General features: G+C 42.3%; 1 protein-coding gene across 3 annotated transcripts in view; it reads right to left on the bottom strand.

Moving 5' to 3' along the window:
• Positions 1 to 23192, bottom strand: part of SEC24D (SEC24 homolog D, COPII coat complex component) — a 78027-nt gene extending 54835 nt beyond the window's left edge. The window contains exons 1-6 of one of the 3 annotated variants that reach the window (XM_061585267.1): positions 22794 to 23192; positions 17402 to 17582; positions 16645 to 16771; positions 9693 to 9817; positions 3751 to 4002; positions 1850 to 1971 (exon numbers count right to left, since the gene is read on the bottom strand). In XM_061585267.1, coding sequence (XP_061441251.1) covers positions 1850 to 1971; positions 3751 to 4002; positions 9693 to 9817; positions 16645 to 16771; positions 17402 to 17552 — 777 coding nt within the window. In that variant the 5' untranslated portion in view covers positions 17553 to 17582; positions 22794 to 23192. The remainder of the gene's footprint in view (positions 1 to 1849; positions 1972 to 3750; positions 4003 to 9692; positions 9818 to 16644; positions 16772 to 17401; positions 17583 to 22793) is intronic. The other 2 variants (XM_061585265.1, XM_061585266.1) reach the window with 2 other exon arrangements.
• Positions 23193 to 23757: the final 565 nt, after the last annotated feature.

The following is a 23757-nucleotide window of genomic DNA, read 5'->3' as shown; positions in this document are numbered from 1 at the left end:
ATATGAACCAGGCTTTAGAGTCGACTGTAAGATATCTTTATTAGAAATAAGCATATGGATCCTTTCTTACTAATAATTACTAGTGAAACAGGAAAAAGCATATCAGAAATGAATGATGGCATGTTAGATAATGAAATAATATATCTTATTCAAAATAACAGATGTGGCTTCGTTTATAATTGCCTTTTTTGGATGTAAAGCTAAAGCATAGTTTAGCACTAGGCACATCAACAGCAATCATTAGGCTTGAGTGCTCCTCCCTCCCTTCTTCTCCTCTGGAACACCCATGACGAGGTCAGAAGCTTCTGCTTCTTGCTTTGCATTAAACAGAGCTTCTTATGTTCAAACTGGGGGAGCTAGTTTAAACTATGGGGTAATATCCAATGTTACTCATATTCCAAATAGACCCATTGAAATCATTGGACTTCAGTCGGACATAATTCATGGTTTGTTCAAACAAACCAGGACCAAACTATAGCTTAAGTTTATGGCTTGCTTTAAGTTAATCAGAGCTCCCCCACCCTCAGGTCAGATCTATCAAGAAATTCTAGTTAGTTTAAAATTGGAAGCTGATACCTCTGATCTCATTCTTGCCTTCCTCTCATCTTCTGGTATGGCTGCAAGATTGCAGAGAGGTGGAGGCTCACATGGTTTAGTGTTATGTTACAACGGAGCCAATACAGTAGGGCCCCGCTTATACGGCGGGTTAGGGACCAGACCCCTACTGTAAAGCGGAAATCGCCGTAAAGCAGAACCCATAGACTATAATGGGGCCGTCGCGCGAAAATGACGCAAAAATGTCGCAAATGCCGTAAAATCGCAAAATTGGCTTTAAAAAGGGGAATTTCCCGCCGCCACATTAGCGGAACGCCAGAATGCAAAGCGCCAGTAAGCGGGGCCCTACTGTAGCTGGAGAGATGGATTCTCATTTGTTTCTTTGTTTGAAATGGAAAAAACTTTGACCACAATTTCATTTCAGATTAGATGATGAATCAGCACTTTAAAACTTTTGATAAAGTAGACCAGAGATGGGGAACCCATGGCTCTCTATGTGTTCTTAGACTACAGCTCCCATTATCTCCAGCCAGCATGGCCAACAGTCAGAGATGATAGGAGTTGTAGTCCAAAACATCCAGAGGGTCACAGGCTCCCCATCCCTGTAGCAGACTTTTGTCTACAATAATTTTGCTAGTCATTAAGGTGTCAGAAGACTCTCCATTGCTTTTGGGGAAACCTACTGAGCCCTTTTCATTCAGAGATAAAATATGAATGTCAGTTACTAAAGTTACTGCTGTAATCACATAAACACATAAAATACAATTAAAAACATACCACATCAAGTTGAAGAACCTTTAATGTGAAGAAGTAGATACAAATCGACTGAGCCGTGTGAAATGTCACATTTCAAAATCACGTATTTAAGCACTAGGCTAACCACAATGGGCAGTATCCACTGAGTTGCTTCCACTAGTGCAAGGATTTATGCTTGCTCAACAGAACTTCTCCTCCCTCTCCTCTCTCCGCGTGTCCCCCATCCTTCCCAAATCTGCTCCAAAGGGTTGGGGGAATCCCAGAAGAGATTTAGAGGGTGTACGGGGATGGGGAGAGAAGAGGGAGGGAAAGTTCCACTGCACAGGCAAAAGTTATTGTACTCGTGGAAGCACTTCACTGGATGCTGACCAGTATTCTGTTAGGTCACACTATAATGGAGAATCACTTCAAAACTCCCCACTTCCCCCCTCATGCTGGTGTGTTATCCACATCCACATCTGCAGGGGGTTAGACTTGATGGCCTTCCAACTCTACTATTCTAAGATTCTATGATCTTTTAAAAGAAACTCTTACTCACTGGGCTTGGAATGGAATCAGGATCCAGTTTCTTCTGCTGCGGTCCAGCCAATTGTGCTGGACCTGCGGGAAGACCACCCGGATAAGACAATTGTGCCCCTGCCATTGGAGGACCATAGTTTCCTACAAGAGTAAAAAAATAACATGGGGAAAAATCCCACCCTTTTTTAAAAGTCAAAATTTGTCAAATTAACATTTGGAAATTTTGTTTTTTTAAATGTGTCATATCAGATGTCTGAAGTCTTACTTCCTAAGTGACATCTGCTTCCTGTGGCCAAGGTCTTTTATGTATTGGCCAGTGCCACATGGCCATTTTTAAATCTGCTCTTCAGCTAAGGCTTGCCCATTCTCTTCCTTCTGTAGACAGGGCACATGTATGAACAGGGGCCCACTGGGAGAATTTCATAGGGTCAGATAGAAAAGAGAGAGGAAAGGCTGCTTTAACATTCAGATCTAAGGCTCTCTGCCACTGCTTCATTGAGTATATTAGTTAATAATCCTCATTTAAGATCACAGGCAATTGCTGATACAGCACGATTACAGTCAGATGTCAAACCAGTCACATTGCTCTGGATTTTTAAGGACAAAACTAACTCAAAGCTATATAATACACCTCTTCATTGTATTGTATTACATTTCCACCTGTTCCTCTAAGGAGCTCAGTGTAGCATACATGTTTCTCCGCCCACCCATGTCATCCCCACAATAACCCAGTGAGGTAGGTTCAGCTGAGAAATTATGACTGGCTCACTTGGCAAGCTTTGTAAGTGATCAGGGATTTAAACTGGCTCTTGTTGTTCTTTAGCAATTGTCACTGCTAGATTGTGTGTGTGTGCGCGCACGCACACACACACACTGTTTAGCACAACATTCACAGCATAACATTGGCCTTGGGCAGTACCCAATCCAGGACCCATTTAGGCTGATGAGACCATAGTATATTTTCCACACTGTTTCCTGTTTTTCAAGGCATTACATTCTAAAGGATGAGAGAAAAAGGTTCTCATGTTGGCACTGAATTCATCTGCTATTTCTACCGAAGCATTTATGTGCTATCAGCTTTTGGCTTCTTCAGTACTGCTCTGGTTATCTAATAAGCACTAAGGGCCAAATGAAGAAACAGGTGTTTGTTATCAATAAAGGACATATTTGTGTGGCAGAGATAAATCTTCCTATACAGGGATTAGATATGTGCTGCCTTGTTCTTGCACAAAGACTGAGAAATAGAACAGCAATACACAGGGAACTCTGAGAACTTGGTAAGCAATTTTGCTTTAGCATTCCTGTCATATTCCAAAGTGGTTCATGATAGGTCAACATGACCAGGAACCATAGCAGCTTCATAAGCCTCAGGGCTTTAATTTGTCCACAACATTTCTCATTTTTTTTAAGCAGTCGCTGGAAGTTGCAATCAGGAGTGGGGGAAGAGTGGGTAGGGATGGACTAGTTAACTATGCTCCCGCTTGCAATTTTCCCCTCAAAAGTGTCCCTCTCCAATTTGCTCCACAAGCACATGTGGTTGAAAAGCTGTCTTGGGAAGGTTAACTTTGGAATTTAAATAGTTTAAGTGTAGGAAAACTACACTTACAGTGCTTCCAGACAATATGTTTATTGAGAATTCATCCTGATCTTTTTGCAGGGAGATTAGTCAGTACTGGCTGTTTAATGAGCATTCATTCTAATTTGTTCGCATGGAGGTTAGGTAATGTTGTATCAAAGCAACTGTTATCGAGCACTTTCCAGTGCATTTTCCTGTCACTTTCCTTATCACAAAAAGTCTGATATTTTTGGCAAGCAGGTTTGTTGTGCAAGACCTCTAAATCAACTCCTTGCCCACTCCTCCAGAATCAAAATATATGTTGCAACCTGGTAATCCTATGCAAACTAGATAGCCACACTTACCATACTGGGGAGGGAACCCTGGGCCTGATAGCTGTTGTGGCAAATTGGTGTTCAATGGACTTGAGCCAGGGATCCCCTCCTGCCTGGCCATTGAAGGTGGGGAGCAGTGACTATTCAAATTATTTGCTGGTGCAGAAGAAATCTGAGGACCAGAAGACAAGGCCATTTGATGTGGTCGAGGTGGTGGAGCTTGCAAAGATGGTGGGAGGCCAGAAGGCACACAAGGAGGTGTGTTTGGGGAGTTATTAGGACCTGCACAAAAGTATAACTGTTATGCATTCATAAAAAAACCTATAAAATAATAAACAGAATGTCTTAGACATCTGCTATTGCAGAACTTTAGACTCATTTTAAATTAAATTAAATATTAATTATATTCATATTAAATGAAATCCATTGTTCTTCAAGATCATTTTCAAAAATCATAAAATTACAAAATAATCCACAAGCTCCTAGAAATAACTTTACATATTCATCTTAATTTCACAACTGAATATGTTTTATCTTAAAAATAAGTCTTCATTTGGGTGCTGAAACCTTATAAGAATTATAGATGATTAAGGCTACAAAAAATATTATTGTTCTTCCAATAAAAATAAATCATAAACTTTCTGGTATTTTGTAAGAATAAATTAAGGAGCATTCTCTTCCCTGCCCTTTTAAAATAATACTTTATTAATTGTGTGAACACTGAATTATATTCACAGATAGGCAAAAAAAACCCAAACCTTTGCCGTTTAAGAACATACCCACAGCCCACAGATATTTCTATCAACCTTTAAAAAGCAGGGAACTTGGGCAGCTATAGTGAATGCACCAGAGCAGCAGGAGACCCGATCTCCTCTGTGAGATGTTGTACTGCCCTACAAATTTCAATGTGTGCTCTATGTATATAATTGACCATGCCCACCCTTCTTTAAATGGAGTGGTTTACACATAGCAAGCTGAAAACATGCATCTTGGGTAGGCCAAATTTTTTTTTTCAATGGCTAGATCCATAGTTTTAAGTAGCAACATATTGTAATGTAATTTACAACAAAAGCTGCAGTTTCAGATTCAACTGTTAATGCACGCAAAATAGAAATAGAATATAACCTTCAGTTTGAAACACAAAAGGCTGTCTTCACCATCATATGACAATGACCAATAAAAAGGCTTTGAAATTAATAAAAATAAATGTGACACAGATTTCTAGGATAAATCATGAGTGAAATATAATTTTCTAGGTTAGATTTTCTGTAGAAACAGTTGTAATACAGGAAAAAGCAAAGTAAGAAGAACACCAACAAGCATACAAAAATGTATGCTCCATCTTTGGAGATGGCAGGTGTTGCCACCACGCACCACATGCTCAGAGGAACATGTTACCAAATTCTTCCAAGCTATACAGGAAGTGGATTGGACTGTGAAAGACCAACCCAAATTGTGTTTCCATTTTGACAAATTTTACAAATGTGTAAGGCAGTACAATATCTCGAGCAGAGCCGCCCCTAGGCATTGGGAAGCAGGGCAGTTGCCCCGGGCCCCGTGGTTTGGGGCCCCCCCGCGCTTGGTGATCTGCTCGCCAGCCGGCTCCTCCCTCCCTGCCTGCTCGCCTTCGCCAGGCAGGGCGCAGCACTCGCTCACTCTCTTTCTGCCCAGGACGGGGGCTCGCTTGCTTGCCCGCCCGCCCACCATGCCGAAGCCGCCACCGCCACCGAGAGCAGTAGCCACCCCGGGGACAGCAAGCTGAGCCGGCAGTTCCGGGACTGGTGCCTGCGCACCTACAGTGGAGACTCGGCCAAGACTGTGACCCGGAGCAAATGTGGGGGGGGCCCAACTTTGCTTTTGCCTCGGGCCCCACACATGCTAAGGGAGGGCCTGTCTCTGAGAAGTCAGTTCTCCTGCTCCCTGGTGCATTCACTGCAGCTGTCCAGTCTCCCTGCTTTTTAAAGTTTGACAGAAATATCTGTTGGCTATGGGGACATTGTTGAACCACAAAGGGTTTTTTTTGCCTATTAGTGAATTTTTCTGCTTTTAAATCCAGGAGGTAAGAAATAGAATCCTGTGCAAGTTTGCTGAGAACGGATTCATCATTTGCATGCTTATTGAGTTCAGTGGGATTTACTCACCTGCAATCATGCTCAGGATAGGTGAAACTGACCATGGGGGAGGAGAAGGGAGGGGAGGGGAAGGGAGGGCCTAGGGTAGGAGGACAACAGGTTTGATCATTTGCATGTTTATTGAGTTCAATGGGATTTTCTCCTGTGCAGTCATGCTTAGGATAGGTGACACTAACCATGGGGGAGGAGGAGGAGTAAAGAGTGGGAGGGAAGGAGTAAAGAGTGGGAGGGGAGGACGAAAGGAGGAGGAGGGGAGAGGAGAGGGGGAGAGGAGAGGGGAAGGAGAAAGGGGGAGGGAAAAGGCAAGATTGATAATTTGCATGCTTATTGAGTTCAATGGGATTTACTCCCCTGCAGTCATGCTTAGGATAAGTGAAACTGGCCACAGGGGAGGAGAAGGGACAGTAGGGGGAAGGAAGGGGGAGAGGAGGAGGTAGGGCAGAGGGGAAGGAGAGAGGGGGAAGGAGAGGGGAAAGGCAGGTTTGATCATCTGCATGCTTATTGAGTTCAATGAGATTTACTCCCATGCAATCATGCTTAGGATAGGTGAAATTAACTTGGGGAAGGAGGGGGTGAGGGAGGGGAGGAAGGAAAGGGGAGAGGGAGGCGATTGGGTGGGTGGGCACTGGGCAGAGGGAAAGCCCTTTTCTTTCCAAAAGAAAACTTTGTTAACAGCATCATTATTTGGGGGGGTTTCTCCCACCTTTTTATTCTACAGCAGACACATGTAGCCTCCCTACCAAATTTAAACCAAAGCTGTCTCTGGCCACATCCACACTACACATTTATTCTACTTTAAACAGTCATGGCTTCCCCAAAGAATCCTGGGAAGTATAGTTTGTGAAGGGTGCTGAGAGCTGTTAGGAGATGCCCTAAGCCCCTCACAGAGCTACAATCCCCAGAAGAGAGGCTGACTGTCAAACCACTCTGACCACTGGAACTCAGTCAGTCAGTCAATCCTTTATTTGCATTTAGCCATAGGCCATTGCACAATACGAAATGTACATTTAAAACCGTAATACCTATAACGTAAAACAGATCTGGCTGAGGATGATGAAACTTTTACATGATTTGGTCTGAGCTTTTTGGCAGTTAGAGCATAATTTGCTACTGCAATTGTGACCTGCTTGTAATTATCGGCCAGAAGCGCGATCACCCAGTCTCCGCACAATGTCCCCCCCATACGACTAATCAGAGGGGCTAAGAATTTCTGTCTAGGGTTCCTGTACAGCGGGCACTGTAACATATAATGAACTAGATCTTCAGGTACCTTACAACCAAAGATACAGTGTCACTCCTGCGTAGGGATTCCCAAGTACCTACCTTTGAGGTAAGCTGTGGGCACTACTTGAAATCTGAGCTGTGTGAATGCTCTTCGTAAGGGGGCACACGACAAAGTGTCAAAGTAGTGGGGTTTGGCATGATCAAATTTAATGTGGGGGAACCAAGATGAAAAAGGGGCCGCAATAATTGTTGCTCTGTCTTGGTTCGCATCGTAATCGAATACCCAATTTCTAAGTTGAGTGGGGTTAAGGCCAAAAAGCTTGCTTAGAGAAAGATCATAAGTGTCTAGTATTGCCTGTCCCCCTTAGGCCCAGCCCCCAGTCCTCTGTTGTTCAAGCCAGCAGAGCTTTGGGAGGGAGCTGTCATTCATGATGGAGATCTTTCTCCAAAACCTAAGGTAGGCCAGATCTAATTTTGCTGCCAGGGATGGAAGTCCAAGTTTTGCTCTTAAATGTGCTGACGGTGTTCCATGAGGTAACCCCAAAATTTGTCTCATGAAAGTATTTTGGAGTACCTCAAGCCTAGATTTAACTGGACAGCCCCAGAGTTCTGATCCATATAGGATTTTTGGGAGGACTTTGGCGGCATAGATTTTTAACATTGGGTTAATTAGCTGCCCACCATGGGTATAGAAAAATCTCCTTAGCTGCCCGCAAACCCTAGCACAAAGTAGTTGAGTGGCCTTCAAGTGGGGTTTCCACGAGAGCTTATCAGAGCCTAGATATTTAAAGGACCGGACCTGTTCAAGAGATTGCCTGTTTAAGGTCCAGTTCAATTCTGATTTCCTGTACTTCCCACAAATCATTATTTTAGTTTTGGAATGATTTACTTGCAAACAATGGTCTTTACAATATTCTTCCAAACGGGCTAGAATTCTTTTTAAACCGATTTTATTCAGAGAGAATAGGGTCAGATCATCGGCGTATAATAAAGACGAAATCTTCCTATTCCCCAGTGATGGCGAAAAAAATGTAGGAGAGGTCAGAGCAGGAATAATATCGTTTATATAAAAATTAAAAAGGAAAGGGGCCAATATGCACCCCTGTTTGACGCCTCTCTCTACAGGGATTTCTCAGGAGAGAGTCACTGGAACTCAGTCAGAGGAACAGGCATCTCCTAACAACTCTCAGCACCTCTCCACCAAATTTAAATTTGGTTTAAATTTGGTGGGTCTCCCCACCAAATTTAAACCAACGCTGTCCCTGGCCACATCCACACCAGACATTTATTCCACTTTAAACAGTCATGGCTTCCCCCAAAGAATCTTGGGAACTGACTTGTGAAGGGTACTGAGAGCTGCTAGGAGACACCCTATTCCCCTGACAGAGCTACAATCACCAGAATTCTCCAGGAAGAGGGGCTGGCTGTTAAACCACTTTGGCCACTGGAGCTCTTTCAGGGGAACTCATGTTGACATGGCCATGAAAATTGATTTTATAAATTGAGTGATTTGCTTATTTTAGGTATTTTTACACTGTCCTTCAATCATCTTCCCAGGGAGGTTTACACATGCAAAGTTCTGATCAAGGCATAACAAGGACCAAATAGCAAAACACTCATCTCTAGATCTAGAGACAGTTCCCAGTTTTTACCAGTTCCCCCTTCCTAATGTAGCCTGCACCCACCCACCCCACATACTCCATATACCAAATCATTCCAAAGGGGCACCACAACCTTCAGGAGCAGCTGAGTGGAGAGGTTGCAAGAGGTTGCAGTGGGGAGAGGAAACCAGGAAAGCCCTATTCTGTGAGCGGATGTTTGCTTGGGATAGTTGGGTCCAATGAGCTGGACCCTGACTAAGTTGCACTTTAGTCCATTGAAATCAATGGGACTTAAGTTAGTCAAAACCGCTCAATTTCAGTTTCTAAGTCTCATCTAAAACTCTTCCTTTTTTCCAAAGCTTTTGGAATTTTGGCTTAGGTTTATTATTATTATTATTTATAATGTGTATACCTAGAGTATGTGTGTTTGCAGTCCTCACTTTGTCCTCTATTTGTTTTCCTTCCTTTTCTTTGTTGCCCTTATATATATTTTTATTTAGATTGTATGTCTTCTTGGCAGGGTCTGGTTTTTATTGTTTTATTTTATGTACATTACCGTATGCATTTTATGGCGCTAAATAAATGATAATAATAATGATAATAATAATTACTAATTTTTATCATTATTTCAGTGGGACTTACATGTGGCCTAATTTGTACTGACAATAAATTCGAGTGCAATTCTATGCACGTTTGCTCAAAAATAAGTGCCAGTGTTTTCAATGGGGCTTACTCCCAGGTTAGTATGCTTAGGACTGCAGCTTTAATTTGCTATTTAGCCCCAAAATGGGCTGAAGGCACATGAGGGCACCACCTTGCAAAAACTAAGCAGGCCTGGGTCTGGTCAGTGCCTCAATGGATGCCTGCCAGGGAACCTTGGATTCCAGAACAGAAGAAAGGTGGGATAGAAATGTAAACAAACAAATATTTTACTGTAAGCATTTATTGTTTTGTCTGGAACCAACAATAACAAAAAATTCTCAACAGCTTTTATGAATGCTTATGCAATCCTTACCATAATTATTTATTTGCATGTTGCCTAGCTGATTAGCCAGCTGTGCAGATGAATGGTGTGGGCTGTTTGGATAGGACTGTGCTGGATGGCAATATGCGGGAAAAGAAGGTGGAGAAGCCGGAAACCTGAAGAAACAAAGTAGCATTACACAACTTAAGCAAATTACAATCTAATATCTTCTCCACAGGCAACCCCCTAAATCCAAAGTCTCAAGAGTGTGGTTTATTGTTAGAGAAAATGTAGGTGAGCCTTGGGCTCCCACACTTTCCCTCCCCTCTGATCCTGCACAGCAGCCGCAAGGAGTTCAGAAACTTTTGCTTCATTTTTAACTAACCATAGTTTAGTGTTTCCAAAATCGGGGGACTGTGGTTAGTCTTAACATTGTTTGTTGGATCAAGCTAATTTAAAATTATAGTTTATGAAGCTGACTAGTTTGGATTAGACACAGTTTAGGGTTCACATGTATCACTAAACTGTAGCTAGTAAAAAACCTAAGCAAATACTTCTGAACAGCTGCCCTCAGAGCATTAGAGGAATGGGGTGGGGGAAGCACATGAGACCAAGGTTTGCTAGGTTTGTTCCCATAATGATAAACCATAATTTATTACATCATGTCCAAACACAGCTGCTATCGTCTATTAGAATAATAACTCAGAAATTCTATACATACATTTTACAAAAGTCAAGTGCTCTCTTCTGAAAACATAGCTCCTTTGTGAAGTTTACAAACAACCATGGTAAAAGACCATCCTCAACAAAAACCCAAGTACCAAAAATCTAAATTAAGGAAATAAATGTAAAAACAAAGCTCTTTATTACAAATAAATAATTATCACTTATTAGCAAACATTTTATATTAAATCCTTAATAGGCCAGTTCTAATAGAGTGTGCTGCAATATTAGCCAAACATGTTTCAACATGGTGTCTTCATCAGTGGCCTAGTGTATTGTTAACAATATCACGCAGGGCACTGATGACTACTGAAACACATTTGGATTTAACTGTACACTATTTATATGTGAAAATTATTTAATTGTAATAAAGAACTTTGTTGGGTCAGGCTTCATATATTTCCTTAACCCCATTATGAAGTTGCAAGGTTTCATATACCCATCACTTTCCTGGGTGATTTCAAAAGCAACAGCAATCTCTTTCTTAGGAACAACTGAAACATCATGATGTAGTCAGCAATCTTAAAAGTTATGCTAAAGTCTTCTTCAGGCTAGATGCCACACACACCCACAAAAAAGGGAGCTGGAAAAATGGATATTAATGGACACAACTGAAGACTTAAGATGGAAAGAAGGAGGTGTTTTGTCAACTGATTATATCATGCATGGTGCAAATGTTCTCAGGTTGCAGCAAGGCATGCAGAAGTGGATCATCTTTTTAAAATAATGAATATAATTTTTAACCCCCCACCCCACTTCTGCAAGGCTCTTTCTGTATCAATGGCACCACCTTTCAATACTGCTGGCATTTAAACTAAGTGGTTTAAACAGCAGTTCCGTAGGATGATGGCAGGGCAGCAGCCAGCAGCGTTTAAGTGTTACCAAATCTCAGCCTGATCTACTGCATATTTACTCTGAAGCAGAGTTTAATGTGACTTATGCCTGCATACATGCACACAGGATTGCAGCATGAATCTGTTTCGGGACAAGTTCTGGAGTAGGGTAATTTAGGTGTTATCGGAAGCTATGTGCAAAGCTTGTACTGGAGGTTGGGCCCGAAGGGCAGTTTAGGGATCCTGCTGGTGTACAGCCCACCCCGCTGCACGGCAGACTCCCTGGCCGAGGTGCTAGAGGTGGTCTCGGCTGTGCGGGCGTTGTCCCCAGAATTATTAGTGCTGGGTGACTTCAACGTACATGCCGAGACCACTCTCACTGGGGCCCTTCGGGATTTCCTGGAAACCATGGCTTCCTGGGAACTGCACCTTAGTAACACTGGGCCCATCCATGTAGCCGGTCATGCTCTCGACCTTATGTTTGTCCTGAGGGGGGAGGGAAGTGATCTGAAGATGGGGGTGGTTTCATCCACCCCTGTGTCATGGTCAGATCACTACCTGGTAAACATAGACTTCTCGATGCCTCACACCCTCCGCAGGGGTAAAGGACCTATTAGAATGGTTCGCCCCAGACGCCTGATGGATCCAGAAGGATTCCTGACTGCGCTTGGGGAACTGGAACCTGCTGAAGGCCGCTCGGTTGACACCCTGGTGTTGGAGTGGAATGAAGGGATCACCAGGGCCCTGGACCGGGTGGCACCGAAACGTCCTCTCCCCCTGAACAGAACTCAGTTAGCACTGTGGTATACACCACAGTTGCGTAATCTGAGACAGGAGGTGAGACGACTAGAGCGCCGGTGGCGGAAATCCCGTTCCGAAGATGTCCGGACACAGGTTAGAGCAGCAGTAACTGCCTACCCAGTGGCAATAAAGGCAGAGAAGAAGTTCTTTGCTGCCTCTATTGCGTCAGCAGAGTGCTGTCCCAGGAGGTTGTTCCAAGTGGTCCGAAGCCTGGTCGGTCCAGTTGCCCAGGAACCCTTGGAACAGTCTAAGGCCTCCTGTGACAAGTTAGCAAAGCACTTTGCTGACAAAATAGAACATTTGCGGAGCTCGATTCCGTACGCTGTGGATGCAGTGAATGAAACAGAGTTGGCCGGTTGCAAGCCAGTCAAATGGGATCGGTTTTGGCCTCTCCCTTCTGAGGATGTGGACAAGGTGCTCTCGACTGTGAAGCCTACCACCTGTCTAAATGATCCTTGCCCATCATGGCTCCTTGTGAACTGCAAAGAGAAACTGGGTGAGGGGATCAAGGCAGTGGTCAATGCATCCTTGAAGGAGGGTGTAATGCCATTAGCCCTCAAGGAGGCAATTGTAAAGCCCATCTTAAAGAAGTCCTCCTTGGATCCCCAGGTTTTGAATAACTTTCGCCCAGTTTCGAATTTACCATTTTTGGGCAAGGTCATTGAGCAAGTGGTGGCTAACCAGTTGTCGACACACTTGGATGAAACGGATTATTTGGATCCATACCAATCGGGTTTCAGGACTGGACATGGAACTGAAACAGCCTTGGTCGCTCTGGTTGATGATATGAGGAGGGCATTAGATAGGGGAGAATTCACCTTTCTTGTCCTCCTCGATCTCTCAGCGGCTTTTGATACTGTTGACCACAGTATCCTTCTACAGCGCCTGGAGGGACTGGGAATAGGAGGCACTGTATTACGGTGGTTCCATTCCTTTCTCTCCGATAGGCATCAACAGGTAGCATTGGGGGAGGAGGTTTCAGACCCTTGGCCTCTCAATTGTGGTGTGCCACAGGGCTCTATCCTCTCTCCCATGCTATTTAATATCTATATGAAGCCGCTGGGGACAATCATTAGGAGATTTGGGCTGCAGTGTCACCAATATGCGGATGACACTCAGCTCTATCTCTCATTTAAATCTTCACCAGAGTTGGCTGTGGAGACCATGTCCAAGTGCCTGGAATCCGTGAGTGGATGGATGGGAAGGAACAGGTTGAAGCTGAATCCCGATAAGACTGAGCTGCTACTTGTGGGAGACAAGGGAAGGTTGGGTGATGTTGACCTGATGTTCAATGGGGTGAGATTACCCCTAAAGGACCAGGTCCGCAGCCTTGGGGTTGTTGTTGATTCCAAGCTGTCCATGGAGGCTAAGATCTTGGCAGTGAGACGGGCAGCTTGGTATCAATTACACCTCATTCGTAGGCTGCAACCCTACCTGCCTGTTCATCAGCTTCCACTAGTAGTACATGCCCTGGTCACCTCTCATTTAGACTACTGTAATGCGCTCTACGTGGGGTTACCCTTGAAAACGGTCCGGAAATTGCAACTTATACAAAATGCTGCGGCTCGACTACTCACAAATTGTCGCCACCGGGAACACATCACCCCAGTGTTGTTCGATCTGCACTGCCTTCCAGTTATTTTCCGGGCTCAATTCAAGGTGTTGGTATTAACCTTTAAATCCCTATACGGTTTCGGCCCAGTTTACCTGATGGAGCGCCTCCAGCGCCACCAATTATGCCGCCCGACAAGATCAGCCACTCAGGACCTTCTCTCAGTCCCACCAACTAAAGCAGCTAGGTTGGTGGGGACTAGGGAGAGGGCATTTTCAGTGGCGGCCCCCACTCTCTGGAACTCCCTTCCATACGATCTTCGGCATGCCCCTTCCCTGAACGTATTCCGCAAAGCCTTGAAGACCTGGCTCTTCAGACAGGCCTTTGGGACTTCCGGGGAGGGTTAATTTTTAGTACAAATTGCCTATTACTCTGAACTGTTACTATTTTACTGTCATGTTGTATTTTATTTGTATTTTATTGTGATGCATTTTGCAACTGAATTGTACGTCGCCTAGAGTGGCCATTGGCCAGATAGGCGACACACAAATTAAATTATTATTATTATTATTATTATTTAGAATAATATTTTAAAATTCTTCATAAGAAAATTTAAATTGAAGTGAATGTTTATTTTTAAGCACAGCCATACAGATGAACCAGTTCTCACATCACAGTAAACCACAGTTAAATGTTTGCCATGAATATGATGATCTCAGCTGTTTTGCTCCTCTATGATAGTACACAGTGGAAACAAACCACAATGCCTGGCTTATATCTGAACCAGGGATCACAGCTTGTTTTATTTTCCCCAAACCAACCATTATAATAAGCCAAGGTTTTTTTTCAGCCTACCAATCATGATATTTTTTTTTAGTAAAAAAAATCCCTGGTTTGGAATTAACACTATGCCAGGGTTTCTTTCTCACCAGCAGTAGCAGGAAGGAACAAAGCAGGTGAGGTCAATTTGTGCACAGTAAACTGTGGTTTACCTTGATATATGAAAACTGCCATTATACACTACATTACTGCACAACTAAGTGATTAATGTTCTTCATACTTTTGAGTAAATCAATACAGGGTTGTGTTGCAAATAAGGCTTATTTCCTCATGTGCGTTTTAGGGCAGCAGTCCTCAGAAGTAAATCCTATAGAGTTCAATGGAACTCTCAAGTGAGGGTGCATAGGACTGCAGCCTAAATGTCTTCACTTTTCTTCTAATCCATTGTGGCAGCTATGTTCCACCAAAGTACACTGAAAGCTAAGATCCCATTCCTGTTAGGTAAACCAGGACAACAGAGAAAAAAAATCAGTCAAGATAGTAGAAACACAAACTTTTTCTTAAAAGTTAAAATTTGCTCAGAGACAGAGCAACTAATATAATGAACATGCTCATTTCTCAAGATAGACAAACTAAGGTAAGCACTGGGACATGCATTAATAACCTGTAATGTTGATAAAATGTAGCATTACTAATACTTGGCTGGCACATTCAGATGATGGGATACACGAAACAAAAAACTGAAATAGGACTCAACCTTATGTCATGGCTCATGGACTTTCTGCTTTGATATTTTAAATTAAGCATGGAGGTCAAAGGTTATTCTCTGCCCATAGAATACGTGGCACGTTATGGCTGTGCAAAATATATGGATCAAATTAGGCCGTGGACTCTAATCTAGATAATTGCTTGATCCAGGGAAAAAGTATTGGGCTTTTCCCCTTGATTAATCTGATTTATAGAGACATTTCTTAATACGTATTCCAGCGGACAGCACTACAAGAAGTGCTTTATTTCTCTGAAAGGAAGAACTAAGTTCTATCCACAGAGTATGTCCCCTGCACAATGGTTAAGGAGCAGGAGGGCTTTACAGGATGCACAGTAAGTGAAGCTAGGTTAGAGGGCAAGAGGCTATAGCCTCATTAACAGCAAACTGGTTGGAGACTCCCATACTGCTCCAGCAATTAGATGTTTCTGCAACTACCTTAAGGTAACTGTTGACTGGTGACTAACCATTCACCCTACATTTAGGCAGGTCTTCTGTACTTCTACACACACTTATCTGGGAGTAAGTCTAACAGAATGCAATGGGACTTACTTCTGAGTAAGGCATGTATAGGATTGCTGTCAGTCCACATAATCAGTTGGAAGTTGAGGATGAGAGGCCACTCACTTAAAGGACAGGTACAGGTACGTGTCCACAGCCAAGCGCAAGGTAATATAAACCAAGGCACCTATTAAATAATGTACTTTGACTTAACATGTATTTGGGAACAGAAGACTATGGCCTCTTTGCACTACAGTAAAGGCTAAAACAAATGTGACATGGAAGAGTGGGGTGTGATTTTTTTTTATTAGCATGAGCATATAACCCTTTTCCTCACACCATTTTCACAATCTGAGTTGCCTCCCCTAAAACTGCTGTTGCACCTACTAGATAACTGCATATTTTACTTTTCCCCAGTGCAGAAAACAACAGCTTTAGGGGAGCAATCCTAAAGCCACTACAATTTATGCTAGTTTATCCTAAACTGGCAAAACGTATGCAGATCCAAACCCCATTTAGGAGTGAGTCTACTGCCAGCTGAGCTGGCCCAAGGCTGGCAAAGGGAAGACAAGCCTTTAAAATAAAGTTTTACTTACATCACCCTTTTTGCCAGGATAAATTCTGCTAGGTTGCCAGGTCACGTAACTAAGCTGAACGGAGTTAGGATCTAGCCCAAGCTCCACCCTACCCAGTCCCTACCTCACCACACCCCTTTTTGGGAACTTTTGAGGGCCTCAGCTAGCTGATGGACACCAGTGTATCTCCAGCTAGAGCATAAACATCCTACGTTTGATGGAAAAAATAACTGAGATAAGTGCTAGCTAGTACCCAAGCCATGCTAATGGCTCAAAATATTACTTTACTCACTTTTGGTATGGGTTGGTGCTATTATGAAAACGCTGTGAATAGATTTAAGACTGCTTCCAGTGGTATGTGCAGCACACACTTCCATTTTAAAAATAAAAGGGGAAAAACCAGCAGATAAGACAGAAAATTTAAATATAAAGAAAATATCCATGATTTTATTTTATTTTATTTTAAAATCACCTCTGTGGTTGTTGTGCTGTAGTGCTGGGCCCATTCTGGAGACTGGTCTGGTTAAACTGGTGGGTACTAGGAGGTGGAGATCCAATGGCAGCAGCAGATCCGAAAGGCACATTAGTTTTCAACATAGCTAAAGTAAAACATAAGCAAGCATATAGTGGATAACAATGGAGAACCATGACATTAATGTAGGCACGTTACCAATAACTAAAGCAAAATCATTATGGTATTTTCCATTTATTCCTCCTCCCCAATCATTACACAGGCACAATATAGCCAACACCAGTGTAGTTTAGTTTTCGACAGAGAAGAGGCTCTGTAAGAACAAAATACATCCATTCCAAATTTCCCAGTAGCATTTACACTGAATTGGCCCTCAGAGAGTGTAAGCATTCAACAATGATAATTTCCAAAAGCTTTCCTTTACAACTATAAGAGAGAGAAGGAAGACTTTAATAGAAGCAAGTCTAAAATCCTCAAGAAGTCACTTTTTGCTCCAGGATTTAAATTCTGACTGGCAGATCAAACACTCAGAGTATGCACAGGCTACATAATACTAAGACCCAGTATTATCTTTTCTGAAAAGCTATTTTCTTCCCACTGTAATACCTGGTTAGGCCAGAAGCTTTTCCTATCACTAATAGTACAAAGTAAGTATAAACCAGAATAGTAATATTTTGCATTGATATAGAGGATTGTATAACATACACTAAGTGCAATGGGGAAACTGAAAGTATATAGACTATGACTTGATATTTACCTGACTGAGGTGCAGAGGATGATGAGTTTGTGACACCATAGTGTCCATACAGAGGTGAAGAATCAGGTTGTCCAAAACCAGTAGAAAATCCTCCGATTCCTGGTTGGGACTGGGAATATTGAGGTGTTGCAACATATCCTTGCTGATTCATTTTGGTAATATTTTCTTTTTGATGGAAGGCCTGTCATAAAAATCAGAAGAAATCAAGTAATTAAATCAGCTTCTTGACCCAAAAGCAGCATTAGGTCAATATCCTACTAATTAACTTTTTTGCATAATAACAACCAGATTATTCCTTCAGTCTGGACAAAGTACATAGCTATTCTTCTCTAGCAGAGACACTGATACAAGCTCATTTTTATTCTGATCGTACAGGTGGATAACATTAATTGTAGATGTGGCCACTGTTACTGTTTTGAAAAGATAACCCAATTTTGTCCTCAACGGTTGTCTAGTAGAATGGCCATAGTGATTTAGGGCACAATACAAGGGAAAATAGGCATGCCTATGGTTGATTCAGGCAACTATTTTATTATATGCATGCTTTTGACATGATAAAATTATCCTTATCACCTGAAAATATGATACAGATGACTTTCCAGTCAGAGTAACAATTGGGTAGAAAGGTCCCTTGCCTATCCAAGGCATTATCACAGCTGCTCAGGAAGCACAGATAGGAAAACAGTTCCTGGTAGGTACACCAAACTTCCTCTGGCTTCCACCTTTTTTATTTATCAGAACAGCCCAGAAAAAAAAAGCATTTATGTCCTGCATCAAAAGCTTTTCCTTTCATCTGAAAATACACAGGGATCCACAGACAATAAATTTAAGGTGGTATTCAACACCCAGAGTAGGCCCATTGACGTTAATGGAATGGCTAACTTAGGTTCATTAATTTAAATGGCTCTACTCTGAATAGAACTTTGTTGAATACAACCCCTAGTAATTGATTTTATCTCTTTTAGAAATCTGTCCATCCCTGTTTACATTTTGATGGAATTTGCTACATATGTGCATAAGGGCATGCATGCGTACGCATAAATCCATACTGAAGGATCCAAAGGGTCCTTCTCCCCTAATTATTTGGTCTAAATGAAGCCACTGAGCACACAGTAGCCTCCTGAAATTCCTTACTTAGGTCAATTCTCTGCCAAAGGCCAGCCAATGACATGCAGCCATCTTCATTTGCATACCGTTGAAAAGTCTTTTTTTTCCCAAGTACCCCACAACATTCAAGGGGTATAATCCCATCGATGGCAGTTGCTTCACATAACCAAATGCGCATTGGTAGGGAGGGGTTTCAAGAACCACACACCAACAGTCATGGGATCTGGCCCACAATCGGGCACTCTGGCAGCCAATGGATATTTTATATACTAAGTATGCCTCAAATTAATTTCTGACTCCCTGTCAAAAACAAAAAAAACCCTGTCAGTCATGTAAGGATTTATATGGCCCTGCAAATGTAATCCAGACATTTTTTCTATTTGTGTAACCTAAGTGGTAACTTCTTTAGGGCTGCCATGTCATGCCTCATTCCTTGCAAGTCCTACAGATCAATGATGCGACTTACTTCTGAGTACATGTGCATAGGATCCTGCTGTGTGATGCAGTAAAAGAGATGAAGTAGATGAAGGTTGTAGTTGCAGCAACTGAAAGCAATAATGACAAATGTGGCCTAACAGTTTGATCCTTTGCAAGTTTATTCAGAAGCAAGTCCCGCAGATTTCAATGAGGCTATGTCCCAAATAACCATGCACAGAATTTCAGCCAGGGGATTTGCCTGCCCAGGAACTTGTCCCATTTATCTTTCAGCTTTCGGCTAGGCCAAACTGGAAGTACATGGAAAAATTCCCCCTAAAAAGTATGACGTGGCATCAGAGAAGACTGTACCAAAGCTGCAATTATCACCTTCAGACCCTCTGACTACAACCTTTATCTACTTCCAATTAATCTGTACATTAACCAAGATAAAAATGGTTACAATAAAGCTCAGTCATCCCTGATTGGCATGTAGTTGGATTGTGGGGATCTGCATGGGTCATTTAGGGGTACATGCAGCCTGTAAGAACTGGATGTGTTGGAATAATGTATCCATTTTTTAGAAGAAATATCAAATATGCAGGACCACTACAAGTACAAAGTCTTATGGCAAGGCTATATAAATAGTGAAAAAACACACATACTTTGTACTCTGCCTGGTTTAAAAATAAAATTAAAACCGAAAGACTTGACAGTATTTATCATATATGCTTACACATATATGTATGTTTTAAATACATTGACAACTGTCCAGGAGAACGGTATGAACATCTTTTCCAAAATCACTGGAGACATCTTCTTGAGTATTAATAAAGATGACAGAGTGATAGTGTTAATTTATCAGTGTTGTTCTGGATTAAGAATGTTAATGTGAAGATTTGATTGGCATTGTACATTGCTTTCCTCTGGTGGAAATATTTGTTTTTATTTTTCCTTTTATACTGAATGTTAACAAATAAAAATTATTTTAATTACAATTCTTTTAAAAATGGTCATAAGTTCTCAAGTTTTGTGCAAATAAAACTGCAAATTCTCACTTAGATTTTTAGGTCAGAGATAGTTTTAGTTAGTGAAATAGGAAAGGTGGCACAGAGGCACATCAGGTTGCTCCCAGAGTTAAGGGTTTTTTCCTCCTGAGCAGAATGAAACGTGGCAGTCTGAGCTCTGGTCACTTTAGCAAGGTTCCTTAACAGTCAGCAAGCATCAAAGTACCTAGACTACAGGTTTCATTATCATTATAAAGAATAATGTTTAAGGCAGTTGCTGTAGGAATTGGTAATGGTCTTAGCTGTGATAGTATCTAAGGGAAACAATTTTCTGCACAGCTCAGTGGGAGGGAAAGACAGTGTGCCACGTCAGACTTCCTGTACAAACCAAAAAGGCTGTGCGACCAAGGAACTCTCAGAAACACAACAAAACACTGCTGACTTAGTAACCTGAATCCACTACATTATAGGTACCATAGACAATTTAATAAACCCCATCTTCTTCCTCCCAAAACAGATACATACAAAATGCAAGTAAAACCCTATTTTGCAAAACATACCAGATACCAGTAGAATTAACCCATTATCCATAATCAGACAAGGCATACATAACAGTACTAAAACATACCTTAGGTTTTGGACACTCAAGATAGGAACACTAGAAGCCACCTTATATTGAGTGAGACCATTGGTTCATCTAGCTCAGTACTGTCTACATTTATTGGCAGCAGCTCTCCAGGGTTTCAGATGGGGAACATTCCCAGCCTTTACCTAGGGATTGAATCTTAGGCATGCAAAGTAGATGCACTACTATTGCATTACAGCCTTTCCCCAAAGATTTAGAAGTGCCCTCTTGTAAGGTGTCTACAATACACATTTTAAGACCTGTCACACAAACTCTTTCTGAGGTAATGTCTTTTCTGCCCCTAACAGATTTGGCCCAAACAAAATCTACACTCAGGCCAGGTGTAAAGTTATTGGAATTCCAGTCCTGACCCAGCCAGACATCCAAAAGCCCTCCTGAAAGAGGTGATGGACAGCAAACCATACAAGGATTTAGTCATATGTCAGGTTAAGGCATCATGGTCAAACCACTTTGTCATCTAGTCCATGAATGGGGCTTGCATACTCCCCATCTTCCTCTCCCTGTGCACTCCAATTCCTTGTTTGCTTCAACATCCAAATCAAACAAACTATAGGTACTGCGAAACACAGATGGTCACAAAATTGTTTAAAAAACCCAGTTCAATCCATGGTTTCTAATTTTTGGTTTCGTGGTCAACTATGGCTTGCGGTAACCAGTTTGTCTGATTTGGGCATCATAGCAAACTATAAGTATTAGAAACCATGAAGTGAAGAATACTACTGGGGTTTGTGAGCCAACAGCATGGCCTTGATGAAAACCATGTTTTCATTTTGTTATCTGAGCCACGTCATGATTTTTGGTATTCCCAAATAAATGCTTAAAAAAGCCTTCATTCATAGACAAATCCCACATATTGTATAGGCTGGAAGGCTGAGCAAGAAGGAAGAAAGTTGTAAAAATCAACAAAAAATATGAAATCAGGTTAAATCAACAACAAATGTAAATGCCACAAATAACGTTAAAACAATTAACCAAAAGACTATGCAAGAAGTAAATCAGGAGATGTGAGTGATAGCTACTGAAATTAATACGAGTATCACATTATCAGTTTTGTCGTCATATTAACTCACACAACTTTCGGTACATGATGAAGCAGTTGTGGGATCTCTTTCAGTGCACCTGATTTTTCAGGTCCTTATGCACAGGCTACCCAAGCCACCACAAATAAATAGCTACAGTAGGCAATCCAAGATTAAAAGAAGCAAGGGAAGATGCATGCAACTTTTATGGAATATAGGCCATTAGAGCTGATTTGCCCAACCCTGATGTGCATGGCAAGGACACTTTCCCCCAATATGGACTGACAATCTGTATTCAGGTGTGCTTGTGGTAAAGTAATATGCCTACCAGCCATATTTCACCATATCCATCTATACGGTTTCTTGAAGTGGCAGAGTGAAGCATGTCCTATGCTTCTTCAGACTAAGTATGAGAACCACTTTGCCAACATCACACTTCTGACTCAGACACATATACAATCTCACATGTGCCTAAATGGCCCATATTCATTCAACCAAAATTCAGTGCCTGTGCAATCAACTTTATAACCTCTTAAAAATAATGGAAGTCTGAAGTCTTGCAATATAACTAGGTGCTAATCATGCAGGGGTTTGTTTGTTTGCTGAGCATCTTAGCTTTGCAGTCATGGATCAAACTTTCTAAAAGAGGTCAAACACACTTTTGTTGTTGTTATGTGCCTTCAAGTCAATTTAGACTTATGGCGACCCTATGAATGAGCGACCTCCAATAGTAAATGCAGGGTAAAAATACAGTAAATTACTAAACTGGAACCTTCATGATTTTTAAGCGAGTTTAATAATTTTAAAAAGAAAAGGTGAAGACTCATGAAAGGACTTTAGCCAGTCACCATAAGACTGGACATGCATCCCTAGTACTGCTCAGCTGTTGCCATTTGAAGCACTCCCCCAAACTACACCCAACTTGCTGCGAGAGAAGAATAAACTCTCCATAGTCCCCTCTCCCGCTGGGATAATCTCCCCCCCTCCCCATTGCCAAAACTATAAAACGCGCCCAAACAATTCACTCATCATAGGACGTTTCCATCATAGGAGTCTTCCAGCCTTTGCCGTCGCTTCTTTGAGATGCTCCCCTCACTCGTGCTATACCTGGAGGGCAGACACTCCCATCCCCTAATCAAAACATGGTCCTACATCCAGGCTACACATCCCAACAGGAGGCTTGTCGCTCTTCCTCCCACCTGCCAAAGGTTGTCCCTTCACCTGGCCAGTCTCCAGAGGTCCGGCTCCCCTCTTCGCCGCGCGTTGTCTTCGCGGGTCGCGCCGGTCCAGCAGGCGCTTGTCAGAGAGCCGCGAGACAGCCGGCTTCAATCGCAGCTCGCGCTCGCGCTCTCCCTCCGCCCGGGAGTGCTCCGTGAACTGCCACGTCTAACAGTGCCGGCGGGAGCGCGCGGCGGGGCCACAGCTGGCCCGGCAGAGCGAGAGAGCGAGGGAGCGCCGCCCCCGCCAAGCTCAGGGCTCGCGTCAGAGAAGGTGCACGTCAGTTGTGAGCATGTCCCAAAAGAAGAGTCGAGCATGCGTAATACCTCTGGGGAAGCCTTTTGCCCTTACACACTCTTCCAGTGGTTGCTCCGAGGCAAGAAGGAAGTAAGGAAGACCTGACCAAAGATCAACGTGGGAGGTGTGGGATTGCCAAAAGAAAGAGTGGGCAGGGCAAAGGGGAAAGTTCTTAAAGAAGCAGGAATAGAGCGAAGAAATAATCTACCGTTATTAGAAGATTTTCTTTGAGGGATAATACATTCCTAAAAGGTAGCCGTGCAGAAAAACAGAAAGTCTCGTGGCCCCTCAGAGATTACTGCTGTAGTGAATGGTAACTGCTTAGTTTGCATTCATTTTTACACTTTAATTGAATTGTCACAGGCTATACATCTCATTGATCCCTCAGTTAACATTTCCCCCCTTACACGCAAATATTCCTGACAAATAAGGATGCATGCATGCATCTGAAGGAGTGGTTTCTGATCCATAAAATATTGCACCGTTATAAATTTGTTAGAATTTAAGTTGCCGCAAGACTTTTTGCTTGTTTTTATTTCCTTGTGGGAATAAATAATAGCAATAATAATAAATTCCCTGGGATGTGCCTCCATTATTCTCTCCCCTTGAAGACATTGGCTTCACTCACACACTTATTTTAACTAGAAC

The sequence above is a fragment of the Rhineura floridana genome, chromosome 9 (genome assembly GCF_030035675.1).
Source record: "Rhineura floridana isolate rRhiFlo1 chromosome 9, rRhiFlo1.hap2, whole genome shotgun sequence".
Taxonomy (NCBI): domain Eukaryota; kingdom Metazoa; phylum Chordata; class Lepidosauria; order Squamata; family Rhineuridae; genus Rhineura; species Rhineura floridana.
Note: the sequence above shows the minus strand (reverse complement) of the source record. Positions and strands in the feature narration are given on the sequence as shown.